Source organism: Melospiza georgiana, chromosome 5, assembly GCF_028018845.1.
Source record: "Melospiza georgiana isolate bMelGeo1 chromosome 5, bMelGeo1.pri, whole genome shotgun sequence".
Taxonomy (NCBI): domain Eukaryota; kingdom Metazoa; phylum Chordata; class Aves; order Passeriformes; family Passerellidae; genus Melospiza; species Melospiza georgiana.
The window spans coordinates 41,532,456-41,556,479 of NC_080434.1; the positions used below are offsets into that span (position 1 = coordinate 41,532,456).

At 40.8% G+C, this 24,024-nt stretch overlaps 1 protein-coding gene across 2 annotated transcripts in view; it reads right to left on the reverse strand.

Moving 5' to 3' along the window:
- Positions 1–23,714, reverse strand: part of SLC7A11 (solute carrier family 7 member 11) — a 61,777-nt gene extending 38,063 nt beyond the window's left edge. Inside the window, exons 1-7 of one of the 2 annotated variants that reach the window (XM_058024874.1) lie at positions 23,646–23,714; positions 22,879–22,953; positions 20,086–20,212; positions 15,454–15,569; positions 6,848–6,973; positions 4,001–4,100; positions 975–1,019 (exon numbers count right to left, since the gene is read on the reverse strand). In XM_058024874.1, the coding sequence (XP_057880857.1) occupies positions 975–1,019; positions 4,001–4,100; positions 6,848–6,973; positions 15,454–15,569; positions 20,086–20,212; positions 22,879–22,924 (560 nt within the window). In that variant the 5' untranslated portion in view covers positions 22,925–22,953; positions 23,646–23,714. Of the gene's footprint in view, positions 1–974; positions 1,020–4,000; positions 4,101–6,847; positions 6,974–15,453; positions 15,570–20,085; positions 20,213–22,878; positions 23,419–23,645 lie in introns of those variants that run through there. The other variant, XM_058024873.1, reaches the window with a different exon arrangement.
- Positions 23,715–24,024: the final 310 nt, after the last annotated feature.

Genomic DNA, 24,024 nt, shown 5'->3' on the forward strand with positions numbered 1-24,024 from the left:
AGTGTTTCTACCAGCCTCATGTTTTATCATCCATTTTCTTATAATTTCAGGCCTCTGAAATAGCATCAGATTTGGTTCAGACTTTGAAGAAACTAACAAAACTCTCCTGGATGCTCCCAGTCAATGGCTTGGGGTTTTCTTTCCCTATATGTCTCAGATTCATATTATCTAAGTGCACAGTGCTGAGGGTCCTTTTAAAACAATAAGCAATTTGGTACCCAGCCAGCTATCTTATTTTAAAAATCTAAGAAAATTTAGCCATTAATTTCTTTGTAAAGTAAATAGCTTCTTTTCCTCAAAGAAAGAAAATTGATCTGGAAAGATACATTTTCTTTAACTTTTAGAAAAATTTAGTAGCCTTTTATTACTGGCCCCATGTACCAAAACACATCTACCCAAATAGATGGGACAAATCAAACTCTCCCTAACAAGACAACTTTCCATGTTTTTCAGGCAGGTGATGTGGGAGTATTCAGCTCTGACTGGAAACTGGCTCAAACCCATATCGCCTGTTCAGTTTAATTAGATTGGATGCTTTGTGGCATGTATTCAAGATCCTACATTTCTGAGACATCTAGAGCAAGTAGAACTAAGTATTTCATTAATATTTAAACACAGCAAAACTGACAAATATTGCAGCAGATAAGTTTCTTGGGCAAGATTTCCCTGACAGGATATCAGTAGCTTCCACTGAAAGGAGCCGCTGATAGTTACTTGTATCCTGAGGGGGAGAACCAGAGCCCTAGAGACAGATCCACTTAATCCTGGAATACACAAAACCAGCCACTCTTTCAGTGCAGATAAAAGCAGAATACATAATAAGGTCACAAAAGACCAAAAATAGCAATTTTTCGAGCAGTTGCAATTCAAATAGATACCAAATCTGCTGGAAGGCAAGCAGCTTGACCAGCATCTTTGAAGATCACTACTTTTACAACATTTCTCAAAAGTCAAGGAAAACATTAAGTACGTACTTTTCAGGGTTTTCCACTTCTTCGGTGACAAAATTGAGGTAAAACCTAGAAAATAGTTATAAAATGCATGATAAGATTTATTCCTATACTTTTATTCTGTATTTCTCTCACTAAGAATCAAGAAGATGATTTTAGTTAAGCGCTGCTGTCAATTACAGTAGGCTTTGCAGGCCCATGTTTGGATTAAGGAGAGAGGGATATTTAACCTTCCCTTATCCTCACACTCAGGAAGGGAATTCTCAGAAAAGACAGCAAAGCAGGAGAAGAAAAAGACAGTGACTATGTACAGTCAGTGTGTAATTAATTTTTTTTCCCCTTGAGCATACTACACAGTTAATGGTTTACCCTAATTCCATACATACGCACACACATGCACACTTCAAGCTTTATATTGCATTTGTGCTTGCTGCCTTTTATCCAGTACAGGCTGCACTCTGATCACATTCCAGCAGCATTCAAGGGAGAGCTCTGTATGAGAATTCATAGGAGCTGCTCACCAGGCACAGCCCTGCATGCAAAGCAGCCACAAGCCCCAAGGCCACTGAACCCTCTGTTCTACATTTATTAGCACTCAGTCTGTGCCTGCCTGGAACACAATTGTGCCTGGCTCAGAGACAGGCCCGAAGTCAGATCTTGTCTAATCAAACAGAGCAGTCCGTACAGCACCTATGCTGGTCTTCTGATCTTGTGCAGAAAGACAAATGGCACCTGAGCCAGCACTGCTGCTGTGAATAAACCACTGGAGACCAAGCTGGCAGGAAGTCAGGGAGATTTGCCCCATCACAAGTCTTGGGGCAGAACTGGGTTAGCAGAACAAGTTAACATGGCTCTTTGAAAATAGTGATTTTGTGACTGCGCAAGAAATTCTTTGCCACCTTGTGCAAAAACATCAGTACTTGTTTTTAAACTTTCTAGCACATAGAGCACAGAAGTAGATTTAGGTTAGATATATGGAGGAAAGTCTTTCCAGTGAGGGTGCTGGAGCACTGGAACTGGTTGCCCAAGGAAGCTGTGGATGCCCCATCCCTGGAAGCGTTCAAGGTCAGGTTGCATGGGGCTTTTAGCACTCTGGTCTGGTGGGAAGTGTCCCTATCCTTGGCAGGGGGATTGGAACAAAATTATCTTTAAGGTCCCTTTCAACCCAAACCATTCTGTGATAGCCCAGCATCAGTCCTTTAATTGATGCAAAGGCGTGTTTCCTCGCATTCTTTTCTCCACTTTTTCAGCCAACATTTTACATACCCCATAGTCTACACTTGCTCTTGGCAGGATGAACCCACACACAGAAGAGATACTGCTTGTCTTTTCTTCAAAGCTGTATCTTTAAGAGTTAACAGTTAAAATTTAACAGTCTTGTGAGGTACGTATAAAATTCTGCCTGCATCCCAGGACACATCACCAACACTTCCAACACTCCTTCATATTCAGCTAATTGCATTGATTTAGCCCCATGAAACTGATAGTGCAAGGATATTGCCACTCCACTTAATGGTCTGCTCCTTGTGATGAGGTGATGAATTTTAGTTGATAACAAAGGAAAATAGACAGCAGGGAAGAACAACTAGCCAAATTAGGTCTTTTTCCTGCTAATTTCTTTTATAAGTAGCAAATAAGGACCTTGAAATAAAAGTCAGAAGGTGTAAAGGAGAAAAAAATGTAATTTTTATTGCAAGGCTTTGAACTGTTATGTGAAAAATGGGAAAGAAGCAACAGAATAACAATATTTTTGATTAAGCATTTTGCAGGAAAGAAATTCTGAATAATAATCACGAGCTTTTTAAATTGCTTTCATACAAAAACTTAGGTTAATATTTTAAAAGTGAGAAACCATCACATGCATGGATATGAGAGACAGAGTCAGTTATAGGAGAGAGAGAGGAAAAAAGTAGAGATCTCCACATAATCAATTCCATTTCTTTGAGGCTTCAGAATGCCAGGCTCTTTTCTTACATGTCTATCTCAGATAAAGGCTTTGGACTCTCTTGGGTTTCTTCCCCTGCTGCCATTTAGTATATAAAGTTCTGTTCATACTTCAGTGTGCACATTTATAATGCTCCTGCAACCGGGGAGTTACAGATGGGCAGAGAACTCCAATGCCCGGCCCATTGTCCTTTCATATTAAATAAATAAACCCCTTATCTTGCAGCCCTCGCTTTTTTGTGCAAGGTAAAGGACTTGGCTGCCTGTGAGGCTATGGGGAGCAAAGGGAAGGCCTGCAGACAAAGCTATCTCAAAATAAGCCCACTCTGTGCGCTGCAGTCTGCTTCCTTCCCCCCAGGCTGCTGCTGCTAAAGCCCTTTGGCACTGCACAATGCAGAGCCCCGAGGAGCATGAATAAATTGTAAAGGCAGATTCTAGAAGGGGCAGCACCTTTCAAACCAGCTGCTGTGTACTTTGGAGGGAAAAGAGAGAAAGGACTTGAAAGTTCTAAGCAGGATACCTGAAGGTAGATTCTCATACCTTTGCTCACAGTCAGTCGCACCTGACTTTTGTGGAAGCCAGCTGCACTTCTTTTAAGTATGGTCCAGATCTCTCAGACCAAGAAGTTTAAAAATCTAAAGATTCCTATTCTGTTTTGTGGCCCATACCAATCTCATTGTTTGTTACTTGTCAAATACTGCTCTTAGAAAGCAAGGCTAAGGGCCATTTTGCAACAGAATCATAGATTTGTTTTTTATAAAATTACTGACTTCTTCAAATAAATTAAAGCTTCATTTGTACTTTTATCCTTTTATTAAAATATTTAATGAAAAAATGAAGATTATTCATTTCTTGTGGTGTGATTATTGTGGTGGTCAGTGCATATATTATACACTGAAAAAGAAAAATCTTTCCCTTCCAGAGCTGCTTGCACAATCACCACTGAGCATATGGAAAAGTGATGACAACTACCCTAGCTGTATGATGTAGCTTGGCAAAAGATGTAGAATGTGCGACTCATTGTTTCATATAAATAAATAGCTTTGTTAAAGCACATTAGCGAGTTTTTTTCAGGACAAACACATATATAAGTTTCATCCACTTACCAGCCTGAATAGGCATACATTCCTGAATAGAAAGCAAGTGGTAATCCCATAACACTGGCATCATTCCCTGCAAAGGCATTTTTAAAGTGCTGTGTTTCTCCTGCAAAATCAACGACAAAAATGTTGAAAAATGAGCTCTTTGGTCATAACTAGTCAAAAAAAAAAAAAATATATATATAACACATCATGGAACATTTATTTAACATCATTTAATCACCCAACAGTTCACTGACATGAAGTTCTGCCCCTTGACCTTAAATTCTGACCCAACCCTCACAGCCATAATCTGCCAGCAATTGTAAAAGGCTTTGTGGAATCTGTATTCATGCAATAGGAGAATTTGACCTATTAGTTTATTTCAAAGCATGCTGAGCTTGATGACACTCACTGCTCTGTCATTTCCAGCAGTGACTTACATCAACATGAAAGAGCAGAATGAGCTCAGTAGTTTTTGATGTGGAAAATTTCACTTGTTCAACATTTTAATCAGAAGGCACTTTGCTGGTGTTTCATTCAGAAGAAACATTTATAAGATAAATAAACCCAAAATTCTAGAAATTTCTACCATTGAAAAATGAGTTTAGTAACCCCCAACCATGATAATCAATACTGTATTAATATTACATCGAGTAAGAATTATCTATATATCTATAAATGCAAATGCGGAACACTTTTGTTATGCTCTCATTCATTTACAAAGTACTTTATGGTTTGTGAAATGTCCCTACCATATCCCAAATTTCCTGAGAAGCAATGATCCTCCACAAATATGGAGCAGGAAGAAACTTAATTAATTCAGATTTAAATTAGCAATGAGTCAAATCCTCTACCTTTGGTCTGGTTTTACTAAGCCCTCAGTCAAAATCCCTGTTGAAGCAGAGGCTTTTTGGTTAAGGGAGGAACTGTGGCCAGAAGAAGGTCCCAGTGGAGAATCAGGGACACTTAGCTGAGCTACATCAGGGCAACAACCCCCAAGGGTTGGAGCAGGTTTGACCTGCTCCAAAGGTCTAGAAAAAGTGGGGTGGATGGGAACAGAGAGAAATTTTACACATTTCATATGTCACATGCGAGACTGTCCTGGGTTGGCTGTATGGTGCTTTTATCCCCAATCGTCTTGTTCTGTTTATGCTGAATAGTAAGTTTTGCACCTTTAAGACTTATTGCAAAGAGTGAAGGGGGGAGAGAAGTGCAGGTTTTTTTCCTCCAGACACTGCTCTCACTCCCCCACGTTCCTCCTCCTGGACTGTTGTAGTCTGTGGACAGACAGCAGGACAGAGTTCTTCCTTTGCTTTTTAGTTAGTGTTAGCTAGCTGAGGCAAAGAAGTTCCCTGGACTGTGTTTTTTTCCCTTTTCTTTGGAGCTGTTTAACCTGCTCTGGCCTGGGGAGCACCGGCAGCTGCAGCTAGGGCCCACCGGGCCGGGCCTGGCCTGCGACATTGCCAGCACTGAGGGACTGACCAGAGACTGAGCGAGCTGCAACCCGGGGACGGGGTTTTCTCAGTTTGTCATCTCTTTTAGATTAGCAAGAAGTCTCATTGTTTGATATTGTTTTAGTTTTATTGTTTAATAAACAGGTTTTTTCCACCTTTCTCCAAAGAAGTATTTTTTCCTCCTGGACCAGTTGCAGGGAGGGGCCGATTAGACCTGCTTTTCCCACCAGAAGTCCTTTAAGAAATTCTTCCCCAAATTTGCTCTAAACCTATACAAATACAGAGACGCAACGACATTGCAAGTGCCAGAAAGAAAGTGAAAAACAAGAAAACAAAAATAGTGAATCAGCAGAGTGCCACACAGGAAAACTTTTATTTCAGAGTCTATGTTAACCACAGAGAGCCTCCTGTCCCTGAGAAACTGAGCTCACTGCACAGACTAACACTGCGCTCTTCACTTGGGTGGGACATAGCCCAAAACTGTGACAGTTTTTGTTGGATAAAATCTGCCACCAACACACTCAAGAGGGCTCCTTGCTCTGCCCCTGTGCGCTGCATGGCTGCTGGCGCTCTCTGTGGTTCTTGAGGGAGGGTGACCCGGGGCTTGTCACCATCTCACACCTGCTGCTCAGAGGGCTGGGATGGGAAAGTCTCTACAGGTAGCTGAGCACCTGTCAGTGAAAAGAGGGCCTTTACAAGGACATGTAGTGACAGGAAAAGGGGAAATAGGTATAAATTGACAGAGGGCAAGTTTAGATTACATGTTAGGAAAAAATCTGCCCCGTGACAGTGATGAGGCACTGGAACAGATTGTCCAGAGAAGCAACCCAGGATGCTCTGAAAGTGTTCAAGGCTTTGGATGGGCCTTTGAAAAACACGGCCCGGTGGAAGACATCTCTGCCATGGCAGAGGGTTTGAACTAGATGATCTTTAAGGTCCCTTCCAACCCACACCACCGTGTGATTGTGTGGTTCTGTGAATGGGGAGCCCCCTCTAGCACCACACACACACATGTACCATGACTAGGGACTAGCACAGCCAGAGCAGCCATCCTGCCTGGGCTAGGCATGTGCTCTGGGGAGGTGCATGTGCATCTACCTGCCTTTAAATCCCACCCTGCCCCTTTCACAAAGTTCAGGCCAAAGACAGATTCCAGAAGAAGAGCAGTCCATTTGCTCCTTGGAAAAGCAAGTCTGATTGGAATAGTCTCATTGGCATGCTGAAGGAAATACCATTTCATCCCAGTGTTAGTTCCACTTCTTATCAATGACATGACAGTACAGAGCCTCAGTTAAGCAAGCACAGACTAATTAAGAGATTTTGCTGCTATAAGCATTATGGGGTAGAGGCAGGTGGGGAAAGACTGCTGAGTGTAAAGATAAAAGCTCTTTAAAAGCATTTACTTTTCATTTCATACCTTTAATTAGCTGGATAACTCCAGGGACTATAATTATCAGAATTGCTACAAGCTTACAAAAGGTAAGGAACATCTGAATGCGGGCGCTCCAGCTGACACTTGTGCTATTCAGGACCATCACCAGTGCTGTGAGGGGGAAGAAGAAAAGTCAGAAAGTAATAATTGTCACAGAATTCTTTGCCAGCAGAGAGGTCACACAAACAACAGATCCTGATGGATTAAAGGAAGTACACCCTGATAACCCTCTCCAGCTCTTGTCCTCCCTCTTCTCCAATCCCCCTTCGAGGTACTGCAACAAAGGCTTGAGCTGCGCCCCTGTGCCTCGCCCACTGCACTGACCATCCTTCCATCCCTTCTCTGCCTGACATCCTCCACACCAAACTGCAGCTTCATTGACCCAGAATTGTCAGCTGCTGGTAGACAACAGGCTGCCAGGACACTTCTTGAGATGAAATAAATTAATTGCCCAACTCTTGTCATTCCAGATTTCTTTGTCAGCGCTGCTTTCAGTAGAGATTTGTATTTTTCATAAACAATAACAATTAATAACCATATTGAACTTTCTCACCCTCATTTAGGCCACACATAAATTTGTAGCTGCTTTACCTCTGGTCCTCTTTTCCATGTTCTCCCCCCTTTTTGCTGTACCGCCAGAGAAGCAGGAGGGCCAGAGTGTAAGTACTGTACCCACCTTTGCTAGGAATCAGTAAAGAAACAGAGAGCTTTTACTTCTTGAAAACAAAGCCCAGGTCTGCAGCTCTCCAGCATGTGGAGAGATCAGTGAAAAGGGTATTTACATCCTGCCTGGTCAGCTTGCATCTCCTTCTAGGTCAGGGACAGCATCCTCTAGCATTTCCTACAGCACTGACTGACAGGAGGAGGGCAGGTCTTGTCATTTTAGTGCCACTTATTCTAGAATACTTAAACAGAAGGAGTTTAGAGATTAAAAACAAAAATTTCCCTAAAGAATGGAAGACGGGAGCCATTTTACTAGACAAAAAATCTCTTTCCCCCGCTGCTCCAGGTAAACATGGTCAAGCATGTTCCTCTCTTTCTTGCCATCATGTGTTGCTAATGAAGTAGCTCCTCATCTCAATCCTCCTGTAACTCAAGCTCTCTCAAGAGCAGCAGTTTGTGTAAATCGTCAGCCACATCACACATCTCAAGACACAAAAAGCACAATTTGCTAGTTTGTAGGAGCTAGCACTGTAAATCTGGCATGGCACAGGCTTTCTGGAAAAAAATAAACCCACTGATTTATCTCAAGTCTTTTATTTTATACAGTTTCTCTTCACCAGCAAGGTTAAAAATATTTTAAGATCTCATTTCAACTGAAAGTAATTTGAGTTTAATGGAACCGGGGAAAAATTCCATGTAATCTGGATCCCAATGTATTTTTCATATATTTTTAGTAAAATAAAAATTACAGGGGGAAAAAAAAAGTATTTCTCTATAATTTTTATTTGGGAGATACAGTTCCACTCTCCAATGAGCAATTTACAAGTCAATATATACTCACAACACCACCTAACACAATTTTTTCACCAGAAAAGGATCTTGGAGATCAAAATCTTTACTCAGTTTTGTATCTCACCATATTTCAGAGCTGAAGTCTTCTGAAGTCACAAAAAAATTTGCTTGGACTTTGCAACATTTCACTTGAGACCCAAACATGCAATGATGTTTCAAACACTTTTCTTTTTTTTTTTTTTTTTTTTTTTTTTTTTTTTTTTTTTTTTTTGCCTATTACTTCCTTGTATACCTATATTTGACAGGCAACAGAAAAAAATCCCAGGGCCTGATTCATTACTCTGTTGTTCCAATATTACACTGTACACTGACATATCTTGACTCATTTAAATTTTGAAAGATTCCTTTAGGTTGCTGACTAATACTAGTGCTCTTTGAGTTTCCCCTTCTTTCCTTGAGGCCTGATTACCAACAAGACTAACAACTGTTATTTAAGCAAAATATATTTAAACTATTCATTTGACCAAAAATGCATAAGTTAGAAAAATCTAGTGCCGTAGTCAAGCACTAGCTTATTTTAATTTTCCTGGAAGACTCAGGATACAACACTTTCCTTCTGTAGAAAGTGAAACCCAGGCATGGACCAGAGCACAAGAAAATGCCAAGGACGAGGTTTTTTGTGTAAGAGAATCTGCAATTTGATACCCAGTTTACTCAGAGTTCAAGCTGACTGCAGCAATCAGTCTGTCAACCTCACACAGGTCAGAGTAGGTAACATGAGTGGGGAGAGCTTCTCCAGGTTTTCTGATGCACTGGTTTTACCTTCCTGATACACATATGAGAAGGTTTCTGGATGGCATGGCCTCGAACACTTCGGGAATGGGTCAGCCACAACTTCTCTGGACAACCTGAGCCAGTGTCTTACCAGGGACATCAGAAAAATTTCTTCCATATATCTAATCTAAACCAGCCCTTTTCCAGCATGAAGCCATTTCCCCTCATCCTGTTGTCACGGTTTAAGCCCGAACGGAAATTAAACCTGGCAGCAGCTTGCTCAATTCCCCCCTTTCTCCCTGCATCCACCACTGGAATGAGGAGGAGAATCAAAGTAAAACTGGTGGGTTGAGAAAAGAACAGTTTAATAATTGAAAACAAAGTAAAATACAGAAATAACCAAAGGAAAATAATAATTATTGATATTATTAATAATCATTATTAAATAATTATCAATATTATTAATAATATTAACAATAATATTGACAATAGTAATAATAGTAATAATGATAATAATGATAATAATGATGATGATGATGATGATGATGATAATAATAATAATAATAATAATAATAATAATAATAATAATAATAATGAAGAAAAGCAAGTGCTGCCCAATGCAATTGCTCACCACCCACTGAACAGAGCCAGAACCCCCATTCCCAAACCCAGATCAGATGCGTTTTCATTTAAATCTTCCCAGTTTATATACCAGGTGTGATGCTCTGTGGTGTGGAATATGCATTTGGTAATCACCTGTCCTGGCTATGCTCCCTCCCAGTTTCTTTTATGAACCTCCTCACTGGCAGAACATGGAGGCAGAGAAAAATGTCCTTGACTATGGGTAAACTGGACTTAGCAAAAAACCAAAACATCACTGTGTTACCAACACCATTCTCATTCCAAATCCAAAACACAGCCCTGTAATAACTACTGAGAAGAAATTAGCACTAACCTGGCTGAAAGGTTCACATCACTGTGTCCTTATTTGTAAGTCCCTTGTAAAAAATCCCTTGATAAAAATGTCCTTTGGTAGTCCTTCACAAGAGTAAGTGCAGAGCTGAAGGACTGCAATAGTAGTAATTCAGGCTGAAGAGCTGAGACTTAAGTGCTTACAAATGCTTAGAAAATTTGAGGCCATTTTTTTTTTAATTTTATTTTATTGCACTTTTTAGGCTGTAGGAGTTTACAGTCTTCTTTAACATATAATACTACATAATATAAATGCATTATTGTTCATTGTAGACTAATAATAATAATAGTAGTAGTAGTTTTTAATAAAATATTCAGTGTTAAGGGTTCTGTGTGCATGACACTTGTCTAGAAATGTGGGACTTACACCAGTACCGTAGTATTGATTGTGTGAGCAACTGGGTAGTGAAAGGCAATGGGGAAGTGGAGTCATGAAGAAAGCTGCTAAAAAGCAAAAAAAGATGATGACAGCTGTGCCAGGGCTCAGGAAGGACATTATATTCTGGGACTATGGCCATTAGTCAACACCTCTCTTCAGAATAGAGCCTATTGGAGATATTTAGAGAAGCTGATTGCAGACACTTTGATAAGGGATCACAGCAAATATCAGAAGGAGCAGTTTCTCAGAAAAGGGGAAGTGAAAGGAGGACTCAGATCTAACTTTTCTAACTAAAAGTCAGGCATTGAGGTGGCTGCAATCTCAATGAAGAGACAGTTAGCTCCAGAGGATGAATAACAATACCTCTGCAAGATGCCTATCCCAGATGAGATAGTTTACCTTCAGGAAGTTCCTCTTTCCCCACTGTATGGGGAGCACATGAGATTACCTAAACTAAGCACCTTGCTAAGATGAATCCTAACCAAGCGTAGTGTGGAGGGAGAACAAAATGGGGTACATGAACAATCAAATACAATGGGAACACCAAGCATGTTTTTTACAATCTCTTCCCTTCCACAGGCACAGCTGTAGACAGATAACAAAATCTAATGGGAGAAGCAGCAGTGAGCATTACATCCTGGCCTACTTTTCAGAATATATGTACCATTGCCTCAGCAGGAGACCAAGAAAATGCTTTCCCATAACTTGTCACACTTTTAGGGTCAAGGCATTCAAAAAATGCCAAAAAATACTCTCAATCTGCAGACCCTAATGAGCCAATTAAAAGTCACAGGAAGCACAAGAGCACCTATCAGAGCATATCTGCAAGAGAATATCAGAGCAGATCCCTGCAAGCCAAGAGATATTTTAATGTAAACTGTTTGCCTGAAGACTGTCAGCAGTAGAGAGTGGCATCTGCAACATCTGCCATGATGAGGGGAAAAAAGGCACCTAATTATAGACACACCTAGACACCAATAAAACCTGGGACTGGAGCATTTGCCAGCAAGCACTGATAGACCTACAGCCAACCACAGTTTTCAAGCATAACTTTAGCTCTAACAGCCAAAGTTTGGGGTATTTGAGTTTGCTAGCACACTTCTCAAAAGAAAAAAAAAAAAAAAAGAAAGAAAAGAGGGGAAATTATATATTATTGCGGTGTAAAATGCCCAAAACACATGTATGAATTAGTGCAAGAACTCATGTGAGTTGGTAGAGTTAGTGAGTGGTTTTCAGTCTCACAGTTTTTAATGGCTGAAACCTGTTTATCTGCTTTCTGACATGGAGGCCATGTGAAAAGTTTGGAAAAGGCTCAGTTCCTATTCAGGCTACATATTGATAGAAGAGTTTGATACCTTTGCACAGTCCAATTTATCCCTTCCTGTTACCATTATATTTAAGTTTACTGTTAGGAAAATAATTAATAGATACAAACAAAGCAATGTATGAATATAGGGCCTTTTTTGCAATGATAGGCATGGTGACAGGATGTTGCTTCATGTCAAGAAGCAACAAATATGGAGCAGTTTATCAACTTTCACTTCAAGAGGTAAATGAGTTTTAAACTCTTTCTCCTAAAAAGACTACCTTCAGCATCAGAACAAAGGTGGACAACACCCCTTTGCTTTGTGTCCTGGAGCTATTTTGGCCTGCTGGAACAAAGCAGGGAGTCAGAAGGGCTAATCTCCTCCCTGCATTTTCTTCAGCTGTCCTTCCCTGTGCAGGAGCACATCCAGCTTCTCTCTCCTCTAGTTGGCCATTTATTTTCATAAAATTGTAGCAATTAGATCCTGTCTCTGGAAGAGTTCAAGGCCAGGCTGGATGGGGCTTTGAGCAACCTGATCTAGTAGGAGATGTCCCTTCCCATGACAGGGTGATCTTAAACATCCTTTCCAACTTAAACCATTCTATGAGCCTGTGAAATGTATAGTGTAACAAAAATCTTTGAGACATCTGCTCCTCTTTCACATACAGTTAATTAACTGAGTTGAGAAAAAGTTTATGGCAGACTGACAAATTGAGATCTGCATATCCAGTATTTGATCTAGGTTTTTCTCCTTGTGAAGACTTGCTTAAGAAACACCAAGTGAATTTAAGTGATTTATAAGTTTGAAAAGAACAGGAAGGTTTTGCTCAGAGGTTCAGAAAGCTGTGGCATCTGAATAGAGACTCCACACAAGCATCCTTCTCTCTACAGAGACATTGAAATGTTTGGACATTTTGGTTGGTTGGTCATGGTAAAAAGAGAAAAACCATAATAAAGAAAACTAAAAATGAAAGCAGCATATTGTGGAACAGAAAATTTGTTTTTACAGATTGTTCAAGATTGCTCTGAACAGGTGATTTTGAGGGGAATTTTGTGCCCAGCATATGTCTTTTTCTAATAAATAATAAAGCCAGGACAAGGGATTTTTTAAATGTCAATGTGACCAGTAGTTGCATTTTAACTTTCATCTGATCTACATCTCCTTTGCACTGTCTCTCCTTTTTCACTGAAGAGGCACAGAATGGCTCCAGCCCCTCTATAAGAAATATTTTTTGGCAGCTGGTAGAGAAGCAATAGTATTTGTTACTCCTCAGCATAATCCTGGTTGCATCCACCTCAGTCAACCTTTTAATAATAGGCTCCAGATGCATCAGTGGAGATACAGGTGGGCAGAAAAACAAAAAAGGAAAGAGAAAATCTGTACTGTGACAAGGACCAAAAAAACTGGACTACAATGCCAGTGAGGGTTTAAAAAACTCCCATGCTGGAGATTTCAAGGCCAGTTTTGACAAACATCTGTAAGAAATTGTTTAGATAACACTGATTGTGTTTGGGATCAGGAGATCACCTGAAGATTTTTCAAAATTTCTCCCTCTCCTTTCTAGTACAATGAGAAATGACAAGGAAAAACTTTGAGCCAAGGACAGAGTTCAGTGGTGCATCCCACTGCCTTTCCCCATGCAATAAAGACATATACACAATCTGTGCTCTCTCATCAGGCAAGGAAGGAAAAGGGACCAGGCATGGGTAAGAAAAAGGCATGTCATTTCACCTTCTGATTAACTTAAAATTTGAAGTGGAAACAAACACTACCTTTTGCACTGTTATATTGGATTGCAAGATCTCCAGAGCTCCAAAGTGTCTGTTCAGCTCAGCACGCTAATCTTACCTGTCACTCTACCTACATGCCCAACACCAAACATTTGTAGCAATTACCACCACAGCATGATTCTTACCACACAAGGATAACACTCAGACACTCTGGGATCCTTGAGGTTAATTGCAGCATGAGTTCTAAGAACTACTACAAATGAAACTCCGCTGTAGAACATACTGCAAATAATGAGGCCCCAGTCTGACACATCATTGTTTTTCTCAGCATCATCCCATTCACCACTACAAGTTTTCTACAAGAATCCCTTCTTTCAGTGAAATGCCAGCTCACCCTAACTGTGCTGTACACACCCACTCTGAACAGAAGCATCTGACCTCCCCTCTCTCTTTAGGCTGTGATTATTTCAGCCTAACTCCACCTCCCCTGCAATGCTACTTATTCGTTCAATTGTTTTGCCAAGCCCTGGCCTATCATACAGATTTTCACTTAAATTAAAAGTAATAAAAACATATTTCAAATTGTTCACCTATTGTGCTTGAATCACATGCAATTAACAAAATGCTTTGATGGAGTCCTCACTTAATATTCCTTTTGTCTCAGTGACCTTAATGTTACCGAACATCTGTTTCACTCCTATCTTGCACTGAAGTGTTTAGACACATGTAGCTGAAAAAAGTCTTTGACCTCAAAATTCAAACCCCTAATTCAATTATTCCTATGAAACCTATAGTTTGTGCATAATTAAGTTGGAAAGGAATGCAGTCACATACTGATATTTTAACACTTCCAGCAGAAAGGAAATCCTACAGACAGAGCTCCCACAAAAAGCCACAGTAACCTGGAGACTGGAAATTTAAATGTCAATTGAACTCCTTGCCCCCAAGAAAAAAAGTCATCTGAACCTATTATTGTGCAAAACTGAAGGGGTCTCCTGTGGGCCTTTGATCATTTTGCATGTCTTAATTCCTTTTTCCAGTCTTTTTGTTTCTGATATGTGCACTGAGCAAATTTAAAGGAACAACCTGTGACTAATTACTCAGGTCTACTCTGCACTCCCTCCCAGCACAGCTGAATTCCAATGTGTGCCCACAAGGAGCATTCTCACCTGTGACCAGGCAGACCTGGAAATAAGCCTCTAATGCTACAAGCTCCAGAGTCCCAGTCCCATCATTTTTTGTGCCCTCCCATTGCATGCATCCTCCACACCAGCCCAGGTACACTGTAAGGCCTCTGCTCTCAGGGTAGTGCCCCTCTTTCTACTGCAAATATTGGCTTTCTGTGACCCTAAATGATCCCTTTTACACTAACTGCAGAGTTAGCAAGTGTAGGACAAGTCAGCAACAACCATGCACCAGGCCGTATGTTCTGCTCCCAGAATTCAGTTCCTGCTTTCTGAACCACAAGTGCCTCAACAAGGATTATTGCCAGGATGGAAAGAGTGGGACTGGAGAAGATGACCTCATGTTGCTGTCTACACTCAAGAGAACTACATTTCTTCATGACATCATATTTGGCATTCAGTTGCCTCCTAAAACCAAGGTAGAGCAAAGCACTTAAAGAAGGTAATCATTCTTCCATATCTCTGGCACTGCCTCGCCATCTCTTAGGGACTGAAATTGCTTCTACAAAAATAATGAAAATTTGGCCATAAATTCAAGTGGCAACAGAATCAGCCTTGATAATAGATTTTCCCAGCCATTGATAAAGTCTGCTGTTCTTTTTGCTCCTGCGTTTGTTCACAAACACACACACCCAGGCAAAATGTCACACAGGTGTCCCTGGCATTGGATGCACAGTAATTAATGATTTACACCAAGCAACAACCTGCTCAGTGTGCTATATATATTTTTTTAATTTATATAATCTTTACTCCCCCCCCCCCCCCAAAAAACCTAAAATGGGACACTTACTGATGCCAACAGCTGTGATAAGTTTAATCGCAAGTTCTGGGATTTCACACTGCATAAAGAAAGGCTCCAAGATGTAGCGTCCAAATGCCAATGATATCACTGCTGTGGCAGCAGGGCTGGAGGGAAAGGAAAACAAAGTCACAAAATTAATCTGTGATAGTACATAGTTATTATTCTTACTGGATCATACTGTAGCTTCACTATCAGAGAACTGTGAACCTTAATTTTGGTGCTTCCTTGTAGCTTTGCTGACATGCACCACAGCTTCTGAATGTAGCAGAACATTCTTGACAGCAACACTTCTTACCAGGGTGGCTCTTACAGCTTCCACGTTGCAAAGCAGTCATAATCAAACAGTATCAATAGAAATCTTCATTCATTCACTTGAAGTGAACATAGCCAGTGAGAGGAATAGCAGATTTGTCTTTACAAACCATCTCTGGGTCTGCTGGTAGATAAAACTAGCACCGGGAGATAAAAGAAACTATGGGAAGGATTACACTGATTGATGAATGGAAAAAGATATTTGCTTTTACAAATGAACTTCAGATTTGCTGATAAATGAAATTAGACATTGAAAGATGAAAGAAACAATGGGGAATAAAATCCCCTAAATTCCACAAGAATTAAAAATTAAAAGGGGAGGTTGTACTTTAGAGGGGAATCTTCGGTATTAGGCATATGGGGAAGTCTGTACCTCTCAAGTACCTCAGCCAATGGGGAAAGAGATAAGGAAAATGTGGCTGGGAAATTGGGATAAAAAGGAGGCTGTGTCCTCCAAAAATCTGAGAGACCTCAGGGCAATGCCTCATGGCTTCTCCTTTTTTTGAACAAAGTAAAAGGATTCCTCTGTCTCCTTCTTGGACATAAACCTCTGATGTTTGTGGATTAATTTTCCTAACAGCAGGATCAGATTACATGGGCAACACCCTGCTCAAAAGTCAGTGAATTTTAATGGCCAGCTATACCTCACTCCTCAGAGACAAAAGCAAATGAAATTCATTCACAGTGAGAATTCTGGTTCACTAAAATAAGCATCCAAAATCTACCCAGATCTTTTATTAACTTCTGGGACAGTCCAAATGGGATTTTCTAAAATACAAACAGAATATTTTTCTTTTATTGACTAACAATTTCCTAACACTGCAGCTGAAAGCAAAAATCCCTGTAGCAAACCATAGAATACCATAAAACAAAGGAATATGAAAAAATACATAATATTTCTTTATTTGGTCAGTTAGTGCTTTTCATAGTAAGAATTAAGCTCTCCAACACCCCACAAAGTTGTTGCATTTACAAATTTGAAATGTTCATAATATTTATACAGCCTGTCCCTTTGAGGGAAGCTAATTGTTTGACAGAAGCCTTAGCACTGACACACATTAGTAGCAAATTAGCCTGTTCCTGCATGTTACTGTTCATGTTCCATTTGGGAGGACATTTTCACTCTTTTTAGGACAGCTGGTGGCATCTGTGTTTTATCACATACATACTGTAGGACAAAAGGACACATGATTCTCAAAGGATTTCTGAGTTGAACAAGAGTCCATGCAAATTTCTTGTGAAAAAATCTGCAACACCTCACTTCACAGAATTTTGATCAAAATTCTATGGAACAGGGTAAAAATTCTGCAGAGACGTTGTTGTTCTCCATCAAACAATAAAAGAATTTCCCACAAGGGAGTTGCACCCTGGAAACAAAACTCACTTTCTTTGTGCTATGACTCAAGCCAGAAGTCACACACTGTGTTGGACCAAGCTGCAGAGCAGGACAGAACAGAACAATCTGCCTCAGTAAGTTTCTACATGGATGAGCAAGGGCTGCTGCATGAGCATCTCCCACGCATGGGGATGTTCTTCTCACTGGCCAAAAAATGGCTTTACAAATTTTGTCTGGATTTTCACAGACATTTATTGATTTTACCTATTTCTAATTCATATCAGAAGATCATCAGGCTTCTGGCTTTCAAGTACTGCAGGCAGCCTGCCATAAGTGGTTTTGGAGTACCCTAGATCAGATGAAAGATCAGATCTTTGGAGCTGTCCCAGACTTTTTTCCTTGGTCCCAGCTCCTTTCCCCAGAACTTGGATCTTGCCCTCCCATTTCAAGGAAAAGCCTTTTAAAGAAGCTATCTATACCACCACTATGTTTCTAAAAGCATAGCTCCTAAATGGCACCTCTAATAAAAAGCTCTGACATTCCCATGTCTTGGGGGAGATGTTGCTGGCAGCGCAGTCAATCAGTGGAGGGGGAAGTTCAAAGAGTGAAACAGTATTAAAAAAACACACAGATGAGTGTTTAGGGACATAGCTGAGTGGTGGACTCAGCAGTGCTGAGTTAATGGTTGGACTCAAGGATCTTGGAGGTCTTTTCCAGCCTTTCTGATCCTATGCTTTTCCTTTTGCTAGAGTGCTCAATAGCTGTGTGTTCAGGAGCAGGTAGAAAGTGCATGACCAGCTTTCACTGAAGGGCAAGGATATAGGAAGACACCAGATGAGGACCAAGACAGGGTCCCAGCACATACCACAGGTGAGCCAGGCACCTGGCAGCACACTCTGATCCCCCCTTTGTTCAGCAACCACCACAGTGAAGCTCTACAGACCATGCGGTCGCACTGCTGTCTTCCCTTGTTTGAAAAGTAGTTGTTGGGGTTTTTTTAAAGGTACATAAATATGTATAAAATACACACAACCTGGCTTTTGGAGAGAAAAATGTTCACACTGAGTGCACTGAGTGAGAAGCAGTGCAATGCAAAGCAGAACTGGTTGGTATGTGGGCAGAGTAGTTAAGTGTGTCCTCCACTGTCAAGTAGCAGCTTTAAAGAGATATATGAGAGCAGGAAATGTCTGTTTTGGTTGTGACTCCTCTGTGTGATAATCCTGCAATTTTTCAGGATTATCACACTCAGGGAGTGTGATACTCCTGCAATTTTTCAGAAGAAAAATCAGTCTAGCTGAGACGTGTGTGTGCAACTTCATCTGCTGAAAACAAAAAATAAACATATAAGCGGTCTCATGTTCTTTGATGGTAGCAGTCAATTAGTTTCCTGATGCAGGAGTCAGATATAAAACTCCACACAGAGTTTCAGCAGTGCTGCTCTGGTCGTTGCAAGTTATAACACGTATGGCTTCCTCACAGCCTCTCACACTGGGTGATTAAAGAATCCACTGATGTTCTCTCCCATGCAACACGATTATTTTCTGGGTGTGGGGCAGATCACGATGACTAAGAGCATTTATACAACACTCCTGGGACACTGTTGTATGTAAAAAAGTAATTATTTTGTGAGGAAAGGAATTTATGATGCCTGGTTTCTCGTGGGTGTTGTGCCTAGGTTAATAAATTCCCTCTGCCCAACCAGGTGCAGATTAAGAGGGAGATTTCTATTACTGTTCCCTTTTGTTGATTCTCTGATGTGAAATGATATAGCTGTTCACAGAGACCTGTGAAAACATAGTTCTCATTCCACTGCCTGATTTTCCTTCTTGGCAAAAAGTCCATACAGTTGAGACATCTGCCCTTTCACCACATTTGATGGAAATGATGCAGTTAATTCAAAGGTTAGATTTTGGTGGGGAGGTTGTGTTGGACCATCTGACGTACAAAACTATTTCCTCTGGAAACAACACAAGGGTTTATAGACTCATTATGACTCAGCACCGTCAGCACTTCTAAACTCCACAATCTATGCTAGGACTTGTCAGTGTTATGTAAACGTGGCTGTGATTTGAAATCATGCTTGTGCCTCATTTGTGACTAATCTGCTGATTGCAGAGGAGGGGGAAGAAGCGATAACCAGCCTGAGGCAGGGGATGGAGCATTCCCAAAGTCATTTTGTATAAGTGAGTTGCCCTGCTCTACAGGTATCAAGATCTCAGCACAACTGTAAAAACAAAGAGAGGCTACACGTGAGTTTGAGATGTTGATCCATTTACATTATGAAAGTTTATTTTATATGATTCAACACTTTCATATTGTAATTCTTCTGCACAAAGGCTGCATGAGTCACAGGTTTACACACCAAGGCAACATATTGGACATTTTAGGTATGTGAAGACAATGTTTCTTTATTCGGTCAGTCAGTGTTTTTCAAAGTAAGAGTCAAGTTCTCCAACACCCCACAAAAACAAAAAATCAGGGCCCCAATCTGACATATAAATCATGTATATGGTGCCCCTAACTCTGAAAACTACTGGACAACAGTCTCACCAGGAGTTATTCCTGTATCCATAGACAACAGTAATTCCTCCAGAAGGTAGTGCCAAGACTGAGAAAAGGCAAAGGTGATTTCTCTTTTTCACTGTACCATATCTAGGTATGGCTAACAACATTATTAGTGATATCAATGGACATAGTAAGCTTACCAAAATGAAGGCAATTTATTGAATTTTTGTGGTAGGGAGTTTTCTTATTTCCCCCATATATACACATGTGTCTCCTTGAACATTTCAAAGCTGATGAGCAGAATAGCATTTTTAAACTCTCTGAAGCAATCATAGTGAAAGAACACAGTTAACTGACCTAAATATAATTGATTTTTCTATTTTTTTTGCCCAGCATATATCAGAGATTTTTCTTTATGACTGACAAGCGCAGTGCCATCAGAAAAGAAAGAGTCTTGATACACTTACCGAATGATGAGGAGTTCAACCCAGACCCTCACAAATGCAGGCAATGGGCCAAAGGCCTCCAGGATATAGGTGTAGTGACCACCAGATTTCTTAATGCATGTTCCTAGTTCAGCATAGCAGAGGGCACCTGTGAGAATTCAACAGTGCCAACATGAGAGATATCCAGAAATACCTATCAAAACAGTTATAGCCTAAACAACAGAGCTTCTATGGCATCACAACTACTTTTTGTATTTTTTTAATTTTTTTCCAATTAATTTTGTAAGTTTTAATTCACTCAGTTAGACACGCAGTAAAGCAAACCATTTATCCAGTTATATTTAAAGCCTCTGGACAAGCTATTTGCAATTACTACTGTGCTACTCAATACCTTGTGAAGAAGGACAAAAAATTGGGGTGTCACACCAGCCACCATACTTCTCAGGCAGCCAGATTGCACTACTAAATGAAAGATTTCTGACACAATTGCTTGTTATCAAAGGCTGATCTACTCCTTTCAGCCTTAGAGATGCCTGGCTCCAACTCTGAAGGTCTAAAAACTGTATTGCCTCTCCTCAGCCATGGGCAAAGGCAACCAAATGGCCAAAATTTGGAAGCAGGATCTGCAGAATAAGAATTTTCCTCAACACTACTCCTAACATCTTCCATACAAAACTCGGGGGGTGGCTTAGTCACAGCTTTTCAACACTGATGGATTGTTTTTTGTGCACTGCAAATGCAGTGAAAGGTCAGGAACTTTCAGCCAGTTACAAAGCCGGGGATTCACGGCTCCACACATGGACCACATCAACAGCGTTCCACAACCAACACACACAGCCAGCCCTCTTGGGAGACTCTGGGAAAACAGTAATAAACAGCAATGAAGTTTGTTAGCACTGCATCACAGAGGGTTAAGATCAGCAACATACAGGAACTTATTTTAGCTCTCTTCTCCGCACACCTTTATGTCACAACACTTTTAGATAAGAACTACAGTTGTCAAAACCACATCACATGTACAAGCCCATCAAAGCTGTACCACATGGTGACAAATTCCCCAGCCCTGTTCATTTGTTTTGCTTGGGACTTTGCAAAAATGTGGCAACTTTTTATCTGCTATTCTGTAGCTCACCTGAAGATGTGTTTAAAGGAATCCTTACAGCCACATTAAAAAAAGGTCTCTCTGAATTTTCTTTTGCTAGCCTCTTCTGTTGAGATTCAGGATGAAATTAAATTGTGTTTTAATATAAGTTATAAACACAGCCTCAGCAAGACCTTACGTGACCTCTACATGTGATTTAACTATAACTAAGTCACACAAGGAACTAAAACCCAAAATATTAAAAAAAAAAAAAGCAACAACCAAAAAACAAACAATCAATCTGTAACAGGTCCATTCTGAAAACAACATACTATGTTTTGCTGTGCTAATTTACACAGTTCTTCATATCTAGAGGTCTGGAAAATGACCTAAAAAATCTGTTTGATAAAAGAGAGGGGATTTTTTTGTTGTTGTTTTGATTTGGGGTTTTTGTGGTTTTCTGCTTGGGTTTTGGTTTTGTTTTTTGTTTGTTTGTTTGGGTTTTTTTGGTACAGACTTTATCTCACAGCCAGAATAACTTTACTACTGCTAAAGTTATAGCCATTAAGGCAGTGCTTAAGCAAATTCTGGGTGAAGTAACTCAAAAGACCAAGGTCTTTTGACAGGGTTACAAATAGGATCTGAGGTTTTTCTTGATAGCAGAATTTTGTTGCAGGCAGATCTTCCATATTTGTACAAGAGATTGTGCTGCATATTTATCACTTGACCCAAATGGGTCCTAACTTACTCAACTGTTTGGCCTGGGTGGGTTTAGCCTGTGAAGAATATTTCTTTTAAGTTCAGAGCCAATTTACAAGGTGGCATTTGCATGTTCCGCCTATTAAGTAGACACTCAGTCTCTCTTTGTCCTCTTCACCTCCTGCCAGTAAACAAGCAGTTTCCCTTTCAAATAAAGCCAATATTCATGTTACTTCTTCGGTTTCTTTGAGATTAACTCATTAAATAGGTCAATGAACCCTCTGTCCCACAGAGGCCAGGGTGGGGTTTTCCACTCTGAATGAGGGTTTTGTTTTGTACAGAACAACTTAACTGGACTTCTTCACAATTCAACACTCTTCAAGAATACATAGAATCAAACAAAAACACTCCCACAATATGCAGGCCAGCAATCAAACTCCCAGGGCAGATTTGCTTCCATCACACTGGTTTTTGTAGCCAAATCTTTCAAAGCAACATCATGAGCGAGGAAGGAAGAGCTGGGAAGAGGGGTTATTAGTATTATTGCTTTGCTCCCCTTCATGCCAATACAGCTTACCTACAGTAGGAATTATTCCTCTCAGACCTTGCTCTAGCCTCTGGGGAATTAGGTTGAGCTGTCTAAACATTTCAGTGGTGTTCAAGAAGTGTGTTCATCCAGCTGCCAGGGCTTTACAAGCAAACCATAAATACATCTTACAGACAGGAGAAAAACATACAGCACTTTCTATAGGGAAAAATGCTCATTTAGTTTTCCTGTTCCTTTAGGAACCCATTAAAGTATAAAATAAAATTTATGCTTCCAGCTTTCACCAGCTGGTGCCGGGAGTTGGGGGACAGGGGTTGCAAATCTTTGCACCCTCCGCAAACCCATCGTGAAGCACAGACCTTCTGTAGTCCCATTGGTGCTCAAGCTCTGCACTCTGACTTCCTATCCAATAGTAAAATCAGAGAAATAATCACAACAATTCTCCAGCTGCCCCTCTAGACCAATTAGAAACTTTTCAGGGACTTACCAAAAAGCGAGAGGATACCACACACTGTCCAGATAGTCAAGGACATGCCCACGCTGCCTGTGTTCTTCAGGATGCCTTTGGGAGAGATGAAGATGCCAGCTCCAATGATAGTGCCAATTATGATGGATATCCCCCTCAAAAGCGTCACTTTCTTCTTCAGCACAACTTTTCCCTCCCGGGCTGGCTGTCCGCTGTCCAGAGAGGACAACTTGCCATTAGCTTGTCCCTGCAAGTAGCTTCCATTAGAGACCGTGGGCACAGCAGCTTTCCTAAACATGCTACAGTGCCACCAGCACTCTGCTGGCAAGCACAGGCAGAAAAGTTTTCAGCAGAAACTGAAGAGGTTTTTTTCCCTCTCTGTGTAGCCAACTACTTTGTCTCTTCCTGTTTTATCTTTCCAGCTGCTCCTACACACAGGTAACAAGCTCTTAAAGAGTCTGTGAGCCCTTCCTGTGATCCAAGCCCAGCTCAGGAACACCTGCGTTTTCACACTGTGGTACTGCCCTATCATTGGAAACCAGCTCAGCTTCCGCATGGACTTGTATTTAAGCTCTTGTCATACCAAGTTACTCTAGCTGAATGATGATGCAAATTCTCCAGGTTTGCATCAGCCATTTGAGAAACCGCTGGCATTACTCAGCATTTCTTTTTTTTTTTTTTCCCTTCTTTTTTTGGTTGTTGTTTTTCCTCCCCCCCCCCCCCCCCCCCCCCACTTCTTTTTTTTTTTTTTTTCTTTTTAAACTGTAGGGGCATGTTGTGCAACTGACCTGGGGGTGGTGAGAAGAACAAAGCACTCACAAGCAACTCGAGCCAAACCTCACCAATCAATGCAAGCATATCACCCTCGACACCCTGAGACACACTCCCAATTTTTTAAAGCAGCTCAGAGCCAGAAACAAAAGCCTGCCTAAACATAAAGCTCGTCAGAGCACAAGGGGAAAAGAAATCAAACAGGATACGTCATCCCTGGGTCTAATCCAATTTCATTCTCGAAAAACTCCCAACAAAAGTTCAGTTTGCGGGGGCTGAACTTGTAGCGTCGCAGTTGATCCGCCTCTCCCACGTCCGTGTTGCGAATTTGGAGATCTCTGCAGGGACCAAGACCCACTGTAAAGGATCCATAGAGCCCCGGTGTTACCCCCAGTT